Below are 19574 nucleotides of genomic sequence, written 5' to 3' on the forward strand. Positions count from 1 at the left end.
GTTGTTCCATAATTGCGGTGCTCTGTATTTAATCATGTGAGTAAATGAATCTCTTTAAATAAATAAATTCACATGAATCTGATTCTATCACTCTATGCAATCCTTGTAAGGAAATGAGCCAGTCATCACAAACTCAAATAGTCCTGAATGGTAATTAAACCCCATTGTTTTATCCTAACTCCAATCCATAGGATAGCTTTAATGATGCTTTACTTCTGATGTTATTGTCACTATAACCAACATATTATCTCTTTTAAGGCTGACGGACTCACTGTCCCCCTGAGATGTCTCAATTGGTCTGTCATTATTTCTGGTGGCCCTTTCTGATAAGTTATTTAGGAGTTTCTTGATATTTTCACCATTTTCTGCTGTTAATTCTTAATGATTTGTTTGGTGACTTTCCTGGGCATTGACTTACAGAGCGGTAATTAATAATTAACGCAGAATTACCACTTCAGGCAATGTTTGCTTAATTAAGCTAAAGTTGTTTGGGTGCTTAGAATGTATTTTTAAGGAAATGGTTTTGGTGTATAGATCATGCCCCTGCAGTCTTACTGCTCAATTCTCTGTTATTAACCCCTTCAAATTTTACATCAAGGCAGACCTACCCTTAATGACGCTTGGCGGAAAATTTCCCTCAATTACTAAAGTTAGCGGCGATCGTGGGGTTAACGCTGTTGCTGGGTGCCTCGGCGTTTGATGAAGCCCAGCAACAGCCAATAGCGCTGTCCCAGCACATGTGATCGCTGTGACAGCCAGTCACAGCGATCGGTGCTGCTGGGAATTCTGATCCTCCACCTCTGTGTGTGATTAGAAGTGGAGAGAGACGGATCGGTTGAAACTTTGTGTCCCTGACAGACACAAAGTTTTTAAAAGTTAAAAAAAACATTACCTGTGGAAATTAACAAGGGTTTAACCCTTCGATCACTGACAGCAGTGATCACAATAATGATCACAGTACTTTACAGTACTATACCCCTGGCACTGCTCCTGGCGCTGATATTTGGGTGCCCCCTAACAATTTTGACTGCGACTCCTGGTATTCAGTGAGACGTGACCAGCTATAGCTACCAGGATTTTACGGAGCTGTTCCTTGGGGGTGATTTTTTAGGGCAGATTGTTACACAAACAAATATTTATGCACCGCAGTATCTGGCACAAAATGCAACAAGTCACCTTGCCACAAAAGGGAGCTGGTACCCCACCAGTGTGCCAGAGTTAAAACAGTTCTGGGCACTAACCATGCTAATGGGAATTATAAAAAAGCCCAGCATCCGAATGTACTGGTCCAAAAATCCAGTATGCAACACTCCCATTTTCTCTCAGGCCATGAGTAGGCCCAGCTATGAATCAGTACTGCGTTTTCTGCACTTCAATGATAATTCGAAGTGCCACCCCAAAGATCATTCGCAGTATGACAAACTTTATAAAATCCGCCCCCTAATTAACAATTTTAATAAAGAATTTGGCCTAATTTATACTCCCCAAAAGAATATATGTATTGACGAGTCCCTAATGAAATACAAGGGTAGACTGGGGTTCAAGCAATACATCCCAGCCAAAAGATCCCGGTATGGCATCAAGCTATACAAGTTATGTGAAAGTAGCAGTGGGTATGTTTAAACCTTCAGAGTATATGAAGGTAAAGATAGCCACCGGGATCCCCCAGGTTGCCCTGATGTAGTTGGGACTAGCGGAAAAATAATTTGGGATCTAATGAACCCGCTCCTGAACAAGGGGTACCACCTCTAACTTGATAATTTTTACAATAGCATACCCCTCCAAAAAATGTGGTCTGCGGCACTATCCGCAAGACACGCACTGGCTTCCCCAAGGCCAGGGCCGGATTAACATAGGGGCTGATGGAGTTGCAGCTCCAGGCCCAGGCCCATGGAATAGGCCCATTGATTTAAAAAAATAAAAATAATTATTTTTATTTTATTTTTCACTTTTTTTTTTCCACACACTACTCTTAGGGATTCCACCTGGCTTTTATTTTATTGGCATAGCCAGTATTTGATGCTGCCTGGCTGGTGCCAATATTGCAGTGATACTGGCAATACAAATGCTGGTATTTCTCAGTATAAACAAGAGATTACTCTGCAATACCAGCACTGGCCAGTAGGGGTCGCTGTGTGTGGAGAGGGGCAGATATAGGACGTTCCAGCATATCCCTCCCTGCCTATCAATACTCACTGATCTGCAGAGATGCAGCTACAGAGAGTCCAGACAGCAACTCCCACCCTGCAGAGACAGCCTACAGGTCAGGGAAGTGAGGGATGGGGGAAAGGCGGCAAGGAGACATGGGGGCACTGAGACACTAAGGGACATTGGGAGACATTATGGCAGACACTGAGACAGTAAGGGATATTGGGAAACATTATGGCACAGACACATAGGAACACAGTGTCCCCATGTCTCCCAGCCAGTGTCCCTGGTGTCTCAGTGCCCCCTAGTCTCCCAGTGCCCCCAGTCTGCCAGTGTCTCACTGTCCCCATGTCTCCTAGTGCCTCCATGTCTCCCAGTACCTCAAGTGTCTCAATGTCTCCAAGCTTGTGTCCCTAGTGTCTCAGTGTCCCCATGTCTCCCAGTGCCCCCATGTCTCAATGTCCCCATGTCCCCCAGCCAGTGTCTCTAGTGTCTGTGTCCCTAGTGTTTGTGTCCCCATGTCTTCAAGTGTCCCCTATTTTCCCAGTGTCCCCATGTGTCCCAGCCAGTGTCCCCTAGTCTCCCAGTGTCACTGGTGTCTCCGTGTCCCTAGGTCTCCCCGTGTCCCCAGGTCTCCCCGTCTTCCTAGTGTCCTAGTGACATGGGGACATAGACACATGGGGCACTGAGACACTGATACATAGAAACACTGAGACCTGGAGTAATCGACACATAGGGGCACTGAGTCATGAGGGCACTGGGAGACATGGGGGCACTGGGAGGAATCCATCTATACAGCAGAATCAAACTAAGGAGGGATGTATGGGAACAACACTTGTGTGGACTGGCTGACAATAAATATAGTTAAAGGGACACTATAGTCACCAGAACAACTACAGCTTATTGAATTTGTTCTGGTGAGTAGAATCATTCAGGCTTTTTGCTGTAAACACTGTCTTTTCAGAGAAAATGCAGTCTTTACATTACAGCCTAGTGATAACTTCACTGGCCACTCCTTAGATGGCTGTTAAAGATCCTTCTGGGTCATGGCTGCCTAAAATGCATCCAAACATTTAGTGTCTCCTCCCTCTGCATGCAAACACTTAACTTTCCTCATAGAGATTCATTGATCCAATTCATCTCTATGAGGAGATGCTGATTGGCCAGTGCTGTGTTTGAATCATGCTGGCTCTGCCCCTGATCTGCCTATTTGACAGTCTTAGCCAAACCTATGGGGAAGCAATGTGATTGGATCAGGCCACCACTTCTAATGATGTCGGCAGACTGTTTGGTTTTCTGAGTCTAACAGCATGCAGAGTTACAGCTTCAGGCCTGAATACAGTAAGATTTTGCTATATTTATGGAGGCATGAGGGTCTCAGGGGGGCTAGATGGTAGTGTTAACACTTTAATTCATGTTTGTGCTCCTGACCCTTTAGTGATCCTTTAAGGTAATGCTGATTTTGGTCTCTCTAACACTGTGGCATGTTCCCTTTCTTCTACACTCACCACATACAGCTTTTCTCTGTCCCAGACTATATACCAGGAGACAAGTGGACCAGCGAGTGCTAGGGGACAGTCCTTAGAAAGCGTTGATCGAGCTCAGGGTGCTGTCTGCATAGTATGCCCTTAGTTGGCCAGCTGCATGATTGGCAGGCAGCCTGACATGCATTCATGCCAGGCTGGCCCTTTAATTCTTTAGGCAGACATGTCCTCTTTTTGGGCATGTTCGCCCCTTTTGTCAGGTTACGTGATTTGTGTCAGTGGCACACCCTTTTACTGTGCCCATTGACTTCCTGCTTGACTGGACACTGCTGTTAGGGGTTATGGATTTGCTTGAAAGATGAAAACATAAATTAGTGAGAGATTAGCCTAGGGTATGTGTTTTCTTATAGCTGCTGTTTTCTTTCTCTCCAGCACCATCTCCATCAGATACATGACGCTTGGTAGTGTTTTTGGTCGATATGATTCTGTAATTAGGCCTGTCATAATTGTGAGCACCAGGCCCACTGGGCTGTTAATCTGGCCCTGCCCAAGGCCCTGGCAATAAAAAAATTAAAAAGGGGGAAACGGCTGCTCTCTGCCAGGACGAACTGCTGGCTCTGAAATACAGAGACAAAAAGGAGGTGTTCATACTGACTACCATGCACAGTGAACACACACGCAGGGTCGCAGTCCGTGGCAGACAGGAAACAAGACGGCTGCCTGTCTGCATTAAGCAATACAATAAACACATGGGGGGAGTTGACCTGTCTGATCAACTGCTGCAGCCATATCTGGTAATGAGAAAGGCCAGGGCCTGGTATAAGAAAGTGGGCATTTATTTAATGCAAATGGCTACTCACAATGCATTCATCCTTTTCAAAAAGGCAAATCCTCAGCTGAAATTTACTTTTCTTACATTTCAGTTCCAGCTAATTTCTGTGCTGCTCACTGAGTGCCACAGTGGGGAGCCATCAGCAGGGCCTGGCAGCAGAGATATTCAGACAGGTCACTTCTGCTTTCGGATACCACCAACCCCCCCAAAAAAGACCCCCCAGAAAAGGTGCAGGCTGTGTTACCAGAGAGGCATTCGGACGGAGACCAGTTTCTACTGCCCCGATTGTCCCTCTCAGCCTGGCCTTTGTATTGGGAACTGTTTTAAATTATTTCATACTCAGGGCCAATAAATTCTCAATACAATTAATATACTTGTTGTAGGTCTTCTGTTATTTGACCACTGACTAACTATATATATATAATTTTATTTTTAATCTTTTTTACTTGTATTTAGTTAATTGGGGAGTTTAGTGCGTATGCTAGAGGTAAAAGTACAAATAAAAAATCCACAAAAAAAGAAATAACATTATTATTATAACATTGTTTTGTTAAAGTTCTTGTGTAAAAAGTTCAAAATGCTTAGGAAGTACAGTTAGAGAATTCTGACAGCGGATTCAGAGGTGACAGACAGTGCCTCAGAGTTTGACCCAAAATTGGACATGGACCCAGCATGCAAATTCAAAGTTTGAAACAAACCTGAAATGGCTGAGTCTCAAATTTGCCCCTTCAACATCCACATATACCTGGGAAAGGTACACACGGGGGTATTGCTGTACTCAGACGACATAGCTGAGTGACATATGAAGCGTTATACTGCCGTAGCTCACCTAAGGATTGTAAACTATGCATTAAAATCTCAAAGTGTGTGTCAAAAAGGCAGAGAAAATGCTTACTACTACTAGACTTGGTACTCACTAGCGAAAAAATGATCCCACCCTAAGGTTCAAAATGGGCCTTTTGAAATACCCTGGGGTGTCTTTTTTAAAAGATGGTATGCCTTTGTGGGGGAAGTTTGAATAAGCAACCTGCTATTAGACCCCAAAATGAGTCCTAAACCTATAAAATTAATCTCTCAAAATTCTACTCTAAAAATTGAAATGGTCAGGTCTCCTTTATGGCACTGTAGCGTCACGAAATAGTGTCAAAGACATACATTGGGGGTATTGTTTTACTCCGAAGACTTAGCTGAGCATAATTAGGGGTGTTTGATCATAGTGGAACATATCAAATATACAAAATGCCCAGCACAAATGTAATGCTTAAGGAAAAAAAGCGGAAAATATTTTTTACCACAAACTTTGACATATAATGGTGAAAAAATGGTGGCCCGTTAAGGCTAAATATATGCCATATGAGATACCATGGAGTGTCTACTTTCACGAATGGAAGGCCTTTGTGTGGTCATTTCAACAACCAAACTACTATAATGCTCCAAAATAAGACATAGGTCCATTAAATCCATCTTTGAATTTTCTAACTGTAGAAACTGAAATAGTCTGGCCTCTTATATGTCATTGTAGCTTCCCAAAATAGTGGCGAAGGCATACAATGGGGGTATTGTTGTACTCAGCAGATGTTGCTGAACACAAAATGGGATTTTGACCAGGAATAGCACACAGCAGCTTTACAAAATACACATTTAAAAACCTTGTTATATGTGTGTATTTCAAAAAAACTGAAAAAACAAAATTTTACTAAAATATGTAGCAGAGATTGGTGGGAAAATGGCTATGTAAAAAGTGTCAAAATACCCTTAAATAAATAGCCTGTGATGTCTTCTTTATATAAATATATACTTTTGTGTAGCAATTGTGTTTTCTGTGACGGCTGTCAAAGTTACAAGTCAAACATACCAAAAAAAAATAAATTTACATTTTATATTACTCCTTGTATTTTGTGACCTGTAACTTTTAAAATAAGCTGAAATCCTTTACATATTATGCACTTTTAAAAACAAGACACCTAAATGAATATATTTTGAATTACTTTTCCTAAGCTGGACATATTATGCACACATTATTATTATTGCCAAAACTGTGAAAAAAATATATATTTTTAAATAATAAATTAGATTTTATATATGTATAAGTCACATCAAAGTAAAGCCCATCTTGTCCTTTAAAAAACGATATATAATATGTGTTGATTCAATAAATGAGAGCGATGCAAATTGCAGTTGAACACAAACAGGAAAAAATGCAAAAATAGCTTGAGTCCTTAAGGGTATGTCCAGCTTCTGAAGCTGCGTCCTTAAGGGGTTAAGGAGTGAAATCACTTTGTTTCTGTTTATGCAGCCCTGGTCACAGAGCCAGCACAAGTCATACACAGCCCTGGCCAATCAGCATCTCCTCAGAGATTAATTGAATCAATGAATCTCTATGAGGAAAGTTCAGTGTCTGCATGCAGAGGGAGGAGATACTGAATGTTTGGATACATTTTAGACAGCCATGACCCAGGAAGGATCTCTAATGCCTCGTTTCCACTGAGCGGATCGGTTCGGTTCAGTTCGGTACGGTTCGCTATTTTGGGTGTTTCCATTATGAAAGTGGTCCATACAAGCGAACCGTACCGATCCATTCAGGGCCCTGCTTCAGATGTAGGGCCATAGAAAATGGAACGGTTCGGTTAGGGCGGATCTACTATACAATCCATTGATTGGTGGACAGGAAGAGCATTTTTTCTAAACCCTGCATGGCCCTGAAGGTCTGACTTGCAGTGGAAACGCTCACCAGAATGGGCTGGTCCATTCTAAACCTTCCAAACTGTACCAACCCGAACCGATCCGCTCAGTGGAAACGAGGCATTACAGCCATCTGAGGAATGGCCAGTGAAGTTATCACTAGGCTGTAATGTAAACACTGCATTTTCTCTGAAAAGACAGTGTTTACAGCAAAAAGCCTGAAGGTAATGATTCTACTCACCAGAACAAATTCAATAAGCTGTAGTTGTTCTGGTGACTATAGTGTCCCTTTAAAGCAAGCATGTCAAACTTAAAGTCTAGCACGGGCCAAATAAACAAGGTTTAAGTTTATGTGGGCCGCAAAAAAAATGTAATTTTCATATAAACGTAGGTTTATTTTAAAAAGTACAGTATGAAAAAAAACCGCATCCCCCTCTACTAAATCCCAGTCCCGTCCTCCCATATACTAAATCCCAGTCCCCCCCTCTACTAAATCCCAGTCCCGTCCTCCCCTCTACTAAATCCCAGCACCCCCTCTACTAAATCCCAGCACCCCCTCTACTAAATCCCAGCACCCCCCTCTACTAAATCCCAGCACCCCCCTCTACTAAATCCCAGTCCCGTCCTCCCATATACTAAATCCCAGTCCCCCCCCCTCTACTAAATCCCAGTCCCGTCCTCCCATATACTAAATCCCAGCACCCCCTCTACTAAATCCCAGCACCCCCTCTACTAAATCCCAGAACCCCCTCTACTAAATCCCAGCACCCCCTCTACTAAATCCCAGCACCCCCCTCTACTAAATCCCAGTCCCGTCCTCCCATATACTAAATCCCAGCACCCCCTCTACTAAATCCCAGTCCCCCCAAATCCCAGCACCCCCTCTACTAAATCCCAGCACCCCCTCTACTAAATCCCAGCACCCCCCTCTAGCCAACAAGCAGACTCCACTCACATTGCCACTGCCAGTATGTGACTCCGGAGTCCGGCCTCTGGTATACACCAAATGGCGCCGCCCACACCCTGTGGCAAATCTAAAACTCCCACTACTTCTTGAAACCATGTGAAGTTGGAGCACATCGATGTGGCGTTGCGTGCCTCCGTGCCCCTCCAGGTTCTCCACTGTCTAGCCGCGGCCATCGACACACACACACACTCACTGACACAGACACACACACTGGCACACACTCACTGACTGACACAAATTTCTACCTTCTTGCACACACACACACACACACGTCACTGTATTTATCCCTGGGGTCCAGTGGGAATCTTCTATCTGGAGATCTCCTTCCTGCTCCTCACTGCTCCCTTAAGCGCAGTTTAGTGATGCCGGGGCCAGAATATGCCGTCATATTCCGGCATCACAACAGGCGGTGCGCGCAAGGGAGCAGTGAGGAGCAGGAAGACTGAGCTCCTCCAGCGACCTCTCCTCCCCGGCCGGGTAGCAGGGTAGGCACCTTCAATGTGGAGAAAGCAGGTGCCTACTCTGCTTTAACACTAAGCATGTACTCGCGGCTCGCCGCAAAGATGTCCATTTTGGGCCACGAGTTTGACATGCTTTCTTTAACCCCTTAAGGACCAAACTTCTGGAATAAAAGGGAATCATGACATGTCACACATGTCATGTGTCCTTAAGGGGTTAAAGGAATAAAACAAACCCCGTCCTGTAACCCTCCAATAGAGTGAATAAAACAAACCCCGTCCTGTAACCCTCCAATGGAGTGAATAAAACAGACCCCGTCCTGTAACCCACCAATGGAGTGAATAAACAAACCCCCGTCCTGTAACCCCCCAATGGAGTGAATAAAACAGACCCCGTCCTGTAACCCACCAATAGAGTGAATAAAACAGACCCCGTCCTGTAACCCACCAATGGAGTGAATAAACAAACCCCCGTCCTGTAACCCACCAATGGAGTGAATAAAACAGACCCCGTCCTGTAACCCACCAATAGAGTGAATAAAACAGACCCCGTCCTGTAACCCACCAATGGAGTGAATAAACAAACCCCCGTCCTGTAACCCACCAATGGAGTGAATAAAACAAACCCCGTCCTGTAACCCACCAATGGAGTGAATAAAGCAAACCCCGTCCTGTAACCCACCAATGGAGTGAATAAACAAACCCCCGTCCTGTAACCCACCAATGGAGTGAATAAAACAAACCCCGTCCTGTAACCCTCCAATGGAGTGAATAAAACAAACCCCGTCCTGTAACCCTCCAATGGAGTGAATAAAACAGACCCCGTCCTGTAACCCACCAATGGAGTGAATAAACAAACCCCTGTCCTGTAACCCACCAATGGAGTGAATAAACAAACCCCTGTCCTGTAACCCACCAATGGAGTGAATAAAACAAACCCCGTCCTGTAACCCACCAATGGAGTGAATAAAACAAACCCCGTCCTGTAACCCACCAATGGAGTGAATAAAGCAAACCCCGTCCTGTAACCCACCAATGGAGTGAATAAATCAAACCCCGTCCTGTAACCCACCAATGGAGTGAATAAAACAGACCCCGTCCTGTAACCCACCAATAGAGTGAATAAAGCAAACGCCGTCCTGTAACCCACCAATGGAGTGAATAAAACAAACCCCGTCCTGTAACCCACCAATAGAGTGAATAAAACAAACGCCGTCCTGTAACCCACCAATGGAGTGAATAAAACAAACCCCGTCCTGTAACCCACCAATAGAGTGAATAAAACAAACCCCATCCTGTAACCCACCAATGGAGTGAATAAAGCAAACCCCGTCCTGTAACCCACCAATGGAGTGAATAAAGCAAACCCCGTCCTGTAACCCACCAATGGAGTGAATAAAACAAACCCCGTCCTGTAACCCTCCAATGGAGTGAATAAAACAAACCCCGTCCTGTAACCCTCCAATGGAGTGAATAAAACAGACCCCGTCCTGTAACCCACCAATGGAGTGAATAAATAAACCCCCGTCCTGTAACCCACCAATGGAGTGAATAAAACAAACCCCGTCCTGTAACCCTCCAATGGAGTGAATAAAACAAACCCCGTCCTGTAACCCTCCAATGGAGTGAATAAAACAGACCCCGTCCTGTAACCCACCAATGGAGTGAATAAACAAACCCCTGTCCTGTAACCCACCAATGGAGTGAATAAAACAAACCCCGTCCTGTAACCCACCAATGGAGTGAATAAAGCAAACCCCGTCCTGTAACCCACCAATGGAGTGAATAAACAAACCCCCGTCCTGTAACCCACCAATGGAGTGAATAAAACAGATCCCGTCCTGTAACCCACCAATAGAGTGAATAAAACAGACCCCGTCCTGTAACCCACCAATAGAGTGAATAAAACAGATCCCGTCCTGTAACCCACCAATAGAGTGAATAAAGCAAACCCCATCCTGTAACCCACCAATGGAGTGAATAAAGCAAACCCCGTCCTGTAACCCACCAATGGAGTGAATAAAGCAAACCCCGTCCTGTAACCCACCAATGGAGTGAATAAAACAAACCCCGTCCTGTAACCCACCAATGGAGTGAATAAAACAAACCCCGTCCTGTAACCCACCAATGGAGTGAATAAAACAAACCCCGTCCTGTAACCCACCAATGGAGTGAATAAAGCAAACCCCGTCCTGTAACCCACCAATGGAGTGAATAAAACAAACCCCGTCCTGTAACCCACCAATGGAGTGAATAACCCCTTAAGGACCAAACTTCTGGAATAAAAGGGAATCATGACATGTCACACATGTCATGTGTCCTTAAGGGGTTAAAGGAACACTGTAGTGTCAGGAATACACACTTTTATTCCTGACACTATAGTGTTAAACTATTTAGCTCCCTGGCCCACTCAGATCACTCTCACACTGCAGCTTGCCTCGCCTTCATGGCTGAGATCACAATCTTGAGGATCTCATCCAATCCAATGCTTTCCCATAGGTACAGTGAAATACAGCCCTGGCCAATCAGCATCCCCTCATAGATTCATTGAATTAATGCATCTCCATGGGGAACATTCAGCATCTCTATGCCGAGCATGGGGATACAGAACGCCAGTGCTGCACACTGTGCATCCCTGACACGCGAAGCACCTCTAGTGGCCGTCTGAATGACAGCACCTAGAGGTGTTACTAGGCAGCAATGTAAACACTTCAGGGACAGCCTATAGACACTAAAGCCGTAGTGTTTCTGGTGACTATAGTGTCCCTTTAACTCTTAAATTGCCAAGAATTGAGCAGTGTGACTGCAGGGACATGATCTATACACCAAAGCCACTTAATTAAGCTAAAGTTGTTTTGGTGTTTGTGTCCCTTAAATTTGAAATTCACTGAAAATTCTACTGTAGTAAATAACCCTGTTTACGTATGCAGTAGCCCATCTGGAAGCATGGCTGACTTGTAGACTTTTTCCGGTTCAGCGGTTTTGTCCTTCCACTTTAGTGACTAACCCTGTAATTGTTTTTGAAGCTTTTAAGACCTTGCGCTTCTATTGTATGTTGGTCACCGTGTAGGGATGCCAATCTATTTCATCTGTGCATAGTTTGCTGTCCCACAATTCCTTGTCATTCGTCAATACATGTTTCACCAGTGGAGCGTGGAGATCAATATTCTGCCTTAGGCTGGTGACATGCATGTGAGGTTTCCCAGTGCCCTGCCTGTTTCTCTACCTCTACTCTCTGTTCTCTTCCAGTATGGCGACCACTCCTGGCTTCCCTGCACAGCATGTTCATGACGCATTCTGCTTTACTTCCCAGCAGGCGCAATACTGAAGGAGCCCGGAATGGCAAGCACATCTGCAAACAAGAAACCATACCGCAAGGCACCACCACAGCACCGGGAGACCCGACATGAGCCTTTGAGTCCCCGGGATGAGGGAGCCGAGCAGCAGAGCCAGGTAAAAGCACTGCAGCCAACGCTTTATCAGCGCACCTGTTTTAGTAAATCTGAGGCAGTGGCGTTAAGGGAAGGGGACAGCTCTGACGCCTGCAATATTAGCTGCTCCTCCTCCTGGTCTCTGGCATCCAGCAATGACCAGGATCCAGAAGGACAAAGAGTTAGCAGGGGTAGAACACACACATTGATGCGCAGGGTGAAATCTCTCCGGAGCACAGGGAAACAGGGCAGGGCCCCTCGACTTCGCAGCCTGCGACGGTTTCTTAGTCGAAGTGAGGAAAATATTGTGTTATCAACAGGAGAGCACAGGGAGGGCAAAAGTCGCAGCCTGGAACGGAGCTTGGTCTTCAAAGAACCTGCAGAGGTGCTGGCACCGAGGAAACACCAGCAATCGTCTTGTCCGCAGCCACTAAAAAGCATCCTTAAACAACCTGGCACTCTGAACCTCAATCCTGACACCACACGGTACTCGGGGCCAAAAGCAGCCAGACAATGCTCCCCACTTACACTCTCACCTTCTCAAGTTGATCTAGGAACCCCATCACCGGAGAGAAAGAGCCTGGAGGAGAGAGCCAAATTTTCTCAATTCCTGGATGAAATAACGTCCCGGGTACTTAGCCCCACCAACCTGCATGGGGGCAGAAGAAGGGCAGTTGGGGGTAGCACTGATGAGGATTCCCCCTGTCCTAATAGAATTGCTGCAGATGGTCCTGGAAAAATGAAGCAAGAGGGTCCTGCAGATTTTGTTTATAAAGCAGGGAGCACAAGGGAAGGGTCTTGGGCTTACAGAGGGGGCAGAAAGAGGAAGGAGAAAAGTAAGGGTGCACAAACAGTGTTTCGCTATGCAGAATCGACCTGGGACTCTGGCAGTAGAGAGGTGCCTGTACCAAAGCAGCCAGCTGTGTACAGTAAGGGCAGGTCCCAGACACCATCAGAGTTTGGTGACCCCGAATCCATTTCCTCTGCTTCCCAATGGAGCCCTGAGGGGAGAAGCCCATCACCTAGAACATCCCCCTCACTCAATGGTTCTCAAAAAATGGTGAGTACAGTACCCCCAAAAATGATTCATCATCTTTTTAATTTTCCTTCTCCGCTCCCATTCCAGTTAACCTTTCTCCTTCCTGTGTCACTGCTCCCCGGGCTCCATATCTGTGTCAATGCGCCATCTTCCCATGTTACTGTCTTCCCCCTGGTTCCAGTTCTTTGAATGTGTCTGGGAGCCCAGGCTCTTGGGACTTGGGGTATCACTGGGTGCAGAGCCATTGAGCCTCATTGTTGAGTAGCATTACTTCAGAGATAACTTGCTTATTCACAAAGTGCCATCAAACACTACGTATCAAGGTGGTGCATTAGACCAGTGGTTCCTAACTCGCTGGTCACAGGTTGAACAATAACCTCTTATTCATCAAGCTCTACTATGGTTTCTGCAGAATATATGTCTTCTAATGAGTCTAATGGAGACGATATGCAGAAATCATTATGTTCTATTTTGTAGTTAAATTGGGTCCTTGTTAAAAAGATTTGGATCTCTGTATTAGGCACTAGTACATCGTCTGGAATGCAATATGAATCTGATCAGTAGCACCCCGTTCGTCTTTTTACATAAATTGGTTATCTGTTGTAAGTGGCCGTACAGTACCTATTTGGAATTGCTCTGGCTGCAATACATGCCCATGTTTCCCCCAAAATCACATTATTATTATTATTTAGTATTTATGTTGCGCCAACTTATCTGCAGTGCTGTACAGTATAGGGAATGCAGACAACGAAAGAAATTAAATAAAACCAAAATAATTGGAACAGGGATCTTATAATTACTGACCCTTCCCACCCAATGCCCTCAAATCTCTTACCCACCCCACCCCACCATAGCCACAGATCTTCAACAAATATCTTGATCCACCTTACTTTCATCCCCTCAAATTTCTGGGACTCCTCCAATCTATCTTCTTTCGTAAATAGGTCTTATGCTGTATGGAAGATTGTTAAATGGACAGTGTTGGCTAGGGTTAATTCATCACAAAGTTCCATTAGATTGCCATTACAGCTCGTTATTGACACTCTATCCCATTAGACGGCCAGTACAGCTCGTGATTGACACCCGATTCCATTAGATGGCTTGTACAGCTTCTGATTGGCACCTCCCTCCATTAGATGGGCAGTACAGCTTGTGATTGACACCCGATTCCATTAGATGGCTTGTACAGCTTCTGATTGGCACCTCCCTCCATTAGATGAGCAGTACAGCTCGTGATTGACATCACATTACATTATATGGCCTTTACAGCTTCTGTTTGACACCTCATTCCATTAGATGGCCAGTACAGCTAGTGATTGACATCACATTACAGTATATGGTCAGTATACTGTTCCTGAATCAGTTCCTGATTGACACCTCTTTCCTCTATGGTCAGTACAGTTCCTGATTGACACCTCTTTCCTCTATGGTCAGTACAGTTCCTGATTGACACCTCTTTCCTCTATGGTCCGTACAGTTACTGATTGACACCTCATTTCATTAGATGGCCCTGATTGGTACCTAATCCCATTAAATGGCCAGTACAGCTAGTGATTGACACCTCATTCTATTAGATGGTCAGTTCAGCTTCTGATTGACACCTCATTCCATTAGATGGTCAGTTCAGCTTCTGATTGACACCTCATTCCACTAGATCAGGGGTTCTCAACCTAGTCCTCAAGGACCCCCTACCATTCCAGTATTTAGGGATTACCTGGGTGTGTCTAAGGTGTTTAGAAAAAGAAAAAAAACACCTTAGACACACCCAGGTAATCCCTAAATCCTTGACTGGTGGGGGGTCCTTGAGGACTGGGTTGAGAACCGCTGCACTAGATGGTCAGTTCAGCTTCTGATTGACACCTCATTCCACTAGATGGTCAGTACAGCTAGTTATTGACTCCTCATTCCATTAGTTGGGCAGTTCAGCTTCTGATTGACACTTCCTTCCATTAGATGGCCTGTACTTTTCATGATTGGTACCTCATTCCATTAGATGGTCAGTACAGTTCCTGATTGGTACCACAGTCCATTAGATCAGTGGTTCCCAATCCAGTCCTCAAGTACCCCCTACCAGTCCAGGATTTAGGGATTACTCTGTTGTGCCTAAGATGCTTTTAGAAAGAAAAGAAAAACACTTTAGACACAACAGGGTAATCCCTAAATCCTGGACTGTTTGGGGGTACTTGAGGACTGGGTTGGGAACCCCTGCAATAGATGGCCAGTACAGTTAGTGATTGACACCACATTCCATGAGATGGTCAGTACAGCTTCTGATTGACACCACATTCCATGAGATGGTCAGTACAGCTTCTGATTGACACCACATTCCATGAGATGGTCAGTACAGCTTCTGATTGACACCACATTCCATGAGATGGTCAGTACAGCTTCTGATTGACACCACATGCCATGAGATGGTCAGTACAGATTCTGATTGACACCACATGCCATGAGATGGTCAGTACAGATTCTGATTGACACCACATGCCATGAGATGGTCAGTACAGATTCTGATTGACACCACATGCCATGAGATGGTCAGTACAGATTCTGATTGACACCACATGCCATGAGATGGTCAGTACAGATTCTGATTGACACCACATTTCATGAGATGGTCAGTACAGCTTCTGATTGACACCACATTCCATGAGATGGTCAGTTCAGCTTCTGATTGACACCACATTCCATGAGATGGTCAGTTCAGCTTCTGATTGACACCACATTCCATGAGATGGTCAGTTCAGCTTCTGATTGACACCACATTCCATGAGATGGTCAGTACAGCTTCTGATTGACACCACATTCCATGAGATGGTCAGTACAGCTTCTGATTGACACCACATGCCATGAGATGGTCAGTACAGATTCTGATTGACACCACATGCCATGAGATGGTCAGTACAGATTCTGATTGACACCACATGCCATGAGATGGTCAGTACAGATTCTGATTGACACCACATGCCATGAGATGGTCAGTACAGATTCTGATTGACACCACATGCCATGAGATGGTCAGTACAGATTCTGATTGACACCACATGCCATGAGATGGTCAGTACAGATTCTGATTGACACCACATTTCATGAGATGGTCAGTACAGCTTCTGATTGACACCACATTCCATGAGATGGTCAGTTCAGCTTCTGATTGACACCACATTCCAATACAGCTGGTGTGATGATGTGAAGCACAGGGCAAGATCTGTGCCTCCTGCCTGACTTTCTTTAATTGTTTCTGCAGGATTCACTTACTGAAGGAGACCGAATCCAGTAAGTATCTCTGTAAATGGATATGTATGTATAACCCCTCCCATCTATTCTAACCTCTCCCCACTGTCTAAATGAACCCCTCCGTCCATACTAACCCCTCTCCTACCATCTCTACTATTCCCTTCCATCTATTCTGACTCCACCCTGCTATCTCTATCCCCTCCCATCTATTGTCCCCTTCCTTGCTATCTCTGTCCCATCTATTCTGACTCCACCCTGCTATCTCTATCCCCTCCCATCTATTGTCCCCTTCCTTGCTATCTCTGTCCCATCTATTCTGACTACTCCCCTGCTATCTCTACTATTCCCTCCCATCTATTCTGACTCCTCCCCTGCTATCTCTATCCCCTCCCATTTATTGACTCCTTCCTTGCTAACTCTGTCCCATCTATTCTGACTCCTCCCCTGCTATCTCTACTATTCCCTCCTATCTATTCTGACTCCTCCCCTGCTATCTCTACTATTCCCTCCCATCTATTCTTACTACTCCCCTGTTATCTCTACTATTCCCTCCCATCTATTGACTCCTCCCCTGCTATCTCTACTATTCCCTCCCATCTATTCTTACTACTCCCCTGCTATCTCTACTATTCCCTCCCATCTATTCTGACTACTCCCCTGCTATCTCTACTATTCCCTCCCATCTATTCTTACTACTCCCCTGCTATCTCTACTATTCCCTCCCATCTATTCTGACTCCTCCCCTGCTATCTCTACTATTCCCTCCCATCTATTCTGACTCCTCCCCTGCTATCTATACTATTCCCTCCCATCTATTCTGACTACTCCCCTTGCTATCTCTACTATTCCCTCCCATCTATTCTGACTCCTCCCCTGCTATCTCTACTATTCCCTCCCATCTATTCTGACTCCTCCCCTGCTATCTCTACTATTCCCTCCCATCTATTCTGACTCCTCCCCTGCTATCTCTACTATTCCCTCCCATCTATTCTGACTACTCCCCTGCTATCTCTACTATTCCCTCCCATCTATTCTGACTACTCCCCTGCTATCTCTACTATTCCCTCCTATCTATTCTGACTCCTCCCCTGCTATCTCTACTATTCCCTCCCATCTATTCTGACTCCTCCCCTGCTATCTCTACTATTCCCTCCCATCTATTCTGACTCCTCCCCTGCTATCTCTACTATTCCCTCCCATCTATTCTGACTCCTCCCCTGCTATCTATACTATTCCCTCCCATCTATTCTGACTACTCCCCTTGCTATCTCTACTATTCCCTCCCATCTATTCTGACTCCTCCCCTGCTATCTCTACTATTCCCTCCCATCTATTCTGACTCCTCCCCTGCTATCTCTACTATTCCCTCCCATCTATTCTGACTCCTCCCCTGCTATCTCTACTATTCCCTCCCATCTATTCTGACTCCTCCCCTGCTATCTCTACTATTCCCTCCCATCTATTCTGACTCCTCCCCTGCTATCTCTACTATTCACTCCCATCTATTCTGACTCCTCCCCTGCTATATCTACTATTCCCTCCCATCTATTCTGACTACTCACCTGCTATCTCTACTATTCACTCCCATCTATTCTGACTCCTCCCCTGCTATATCTACTATTCCCTCCCATCTATTCTGACTCCTCCCCTGCTATCTCTACTATTCACTCCCATCTATTCTGACTCCTCCCCTGCTATATCTACTATTCCCTCCCATCTATTCTGACTACTCACCTGCTATCTCTACTATTCACTCCCATCTATTCTGACTCCTCCCCTGCTATATCTACTATTCCCTCCCATCTATTCTGACTCCTCCCCTGCTATCTCTACTATTCCCTCCCATCTATTCTGACTCCTCCCCTGCTATCTCTACTATTCCCTCCCATCTATTCTGACTCCTCCCCTGCTATATCTACTATTCCCTCCCATCTATTCTGACTCCTCCCTTGCTATCTCTACTATTCCCTCCCATCTATTCTGACTACTCCCCTGCTATCTCTACTATTCCCTCCCATCTATTCTGACTACTCCCCTGCTATCTCTACTATTCCCTCCCATCTATTCTGACTCCTCCCCTGCTATCTCTACTATTCCCTCCCATCTATTCTGACTCCTCCCCTGCTATCTCTACTATTCCCTCCCATCTATTCTGACTCCTCCCCTGCTATCTCTACTATTCCCTCCCATCTATTCTGACTACTCCCCTGCTATCTCTACTATTCCCTCCCATCTATTCTGACTCCTCCCCTGCTATCTCTACTATTCCCTCCCATCTATTCTGACTACTCCCCTGCTATCTCTACTATTCCCTCCCATCTATTCTGACTCCTCCCCTGCTATATCTACTATTCCCTCCCATCTATTCTGACTACTCCCCTGCTATCTCTACTATTCCCTCCCATCTATTCTGACTCCTCCCCTGCTATCTCTACTATTCCCTCCCATCTATTGTAATTCCTCCCCAGCTATCTACTATTCCCTCCCATCTATTCTGACTACTCCCCTGCTATCTCTACTATTCCCTCCCATCTATTCTGACTCCTCCCCTGCTATCTCTACTATTCCCTCCCATCTATTGTAATTCCTCCCCAGCTATCTATATCCTCTCCCATTTGTTGTAATTCCTCCCCTGCTGTCTATACTATATGTAACGGGATGCCTCAGTAACCTGTGGGGATATTTATGGGATGATAATATTATACAGTTGAGAATTGCCCACTATTTCAATTCTTTTAGATCTTAGAGATCGTTATCATGTAAGTGAAATGTATTTCCATACAAATAAAATCACAATTTGTTATAAAAATAGATATAATTTATTGTGACAAATAAAATAATAATAATATTAGGCAGCATGCATGATAATAATCAGTGAATATTTAGTATAACGTAAGTATGCAATACAATGGCAATGTTAAAACAATCCAATGGCTGACAACATAAACTGATTTATGAGGGTACTTCACAGACACAGAAAGCTAAACTTCACACAGCACAGCGAAAAGTCGTAAAACCTTGGCTAACAGTTAGATCAACTGAGTAACCCTTTCAATGCTGGTTAGATCTTCCTAGGCATAAAATATCCTATTCTCATGTAAATTTCAAATAAAATAACATTCAAACCAGCTCATCAATCATTTCCTGGAACCATCCAATAAGAATAATCTACCAGATTTTTACAAAAGCCGAATTTTAATTTGCCTAAACAGATATCTTATCTTATTTTAGAGCAAATCAATACACCTGGATAAAAACAGCGGTATGCGAACACGTGATAATATCACATCAATATA

General features: G+C 44.8%; 2 protein-coding genes across 5 annotated transcripts in view; one reads left to right on the forward strand and one right to left on the reverse strand.

Annotated features, from left to right (window-relative positions):
* LRRC73 (leucine rich repeat containing 73) overlaps positions 1 to 19574 on the reverse strand; it is a 347986-nt gene that overhangs the window by 247054 nt on the left and 81358 nt on the right. The gene's annotated exons all lie outside the window — the stretch shown is intronic.
* The window catches only part of TJAP1 (tight junction associated protein 1), a 73916-nt gene that overhangs the window by 39617 nt on the left and 14725 nt on the right, over positions 1 to 19574 (forward strand). For all 4 annotated transcript variants that reach the window (XM_063444182.1, XM_063444179.1, XM_063444183.1 and 1 more), the window contains 2 exons: positions 11885 to 12024; positions 16289 to 16317. In XM_063444182.1, the coding sequence (XP_063300252.1) occupies positions 11911 to 12024; positions 16289 to 16317 (143 nt within the window). In that variant the 5' untranslated portion in view covers positions 11885 to 11910. The remainder of the gene's footprint in view (positions 1 to 11884; positions 12025 to 16288; positions 16318 to 19574) is intronic.

The sequence above is a fragment of the Pelobates fuscus genome, chromosome 2 (genome assembly GCF_036172605.1).
Source record: "Pelobates fuscus isolate aPelFus1 chromosome 2, aPelFus1.pri, whole genome shotgun sequence".
NCBI classification, from domain to species: Eukaryota; Metazoa; Chordata; class Amphibia; order Anura; family Pelobatidae; genus Pelobates; species Pelobates fuscus.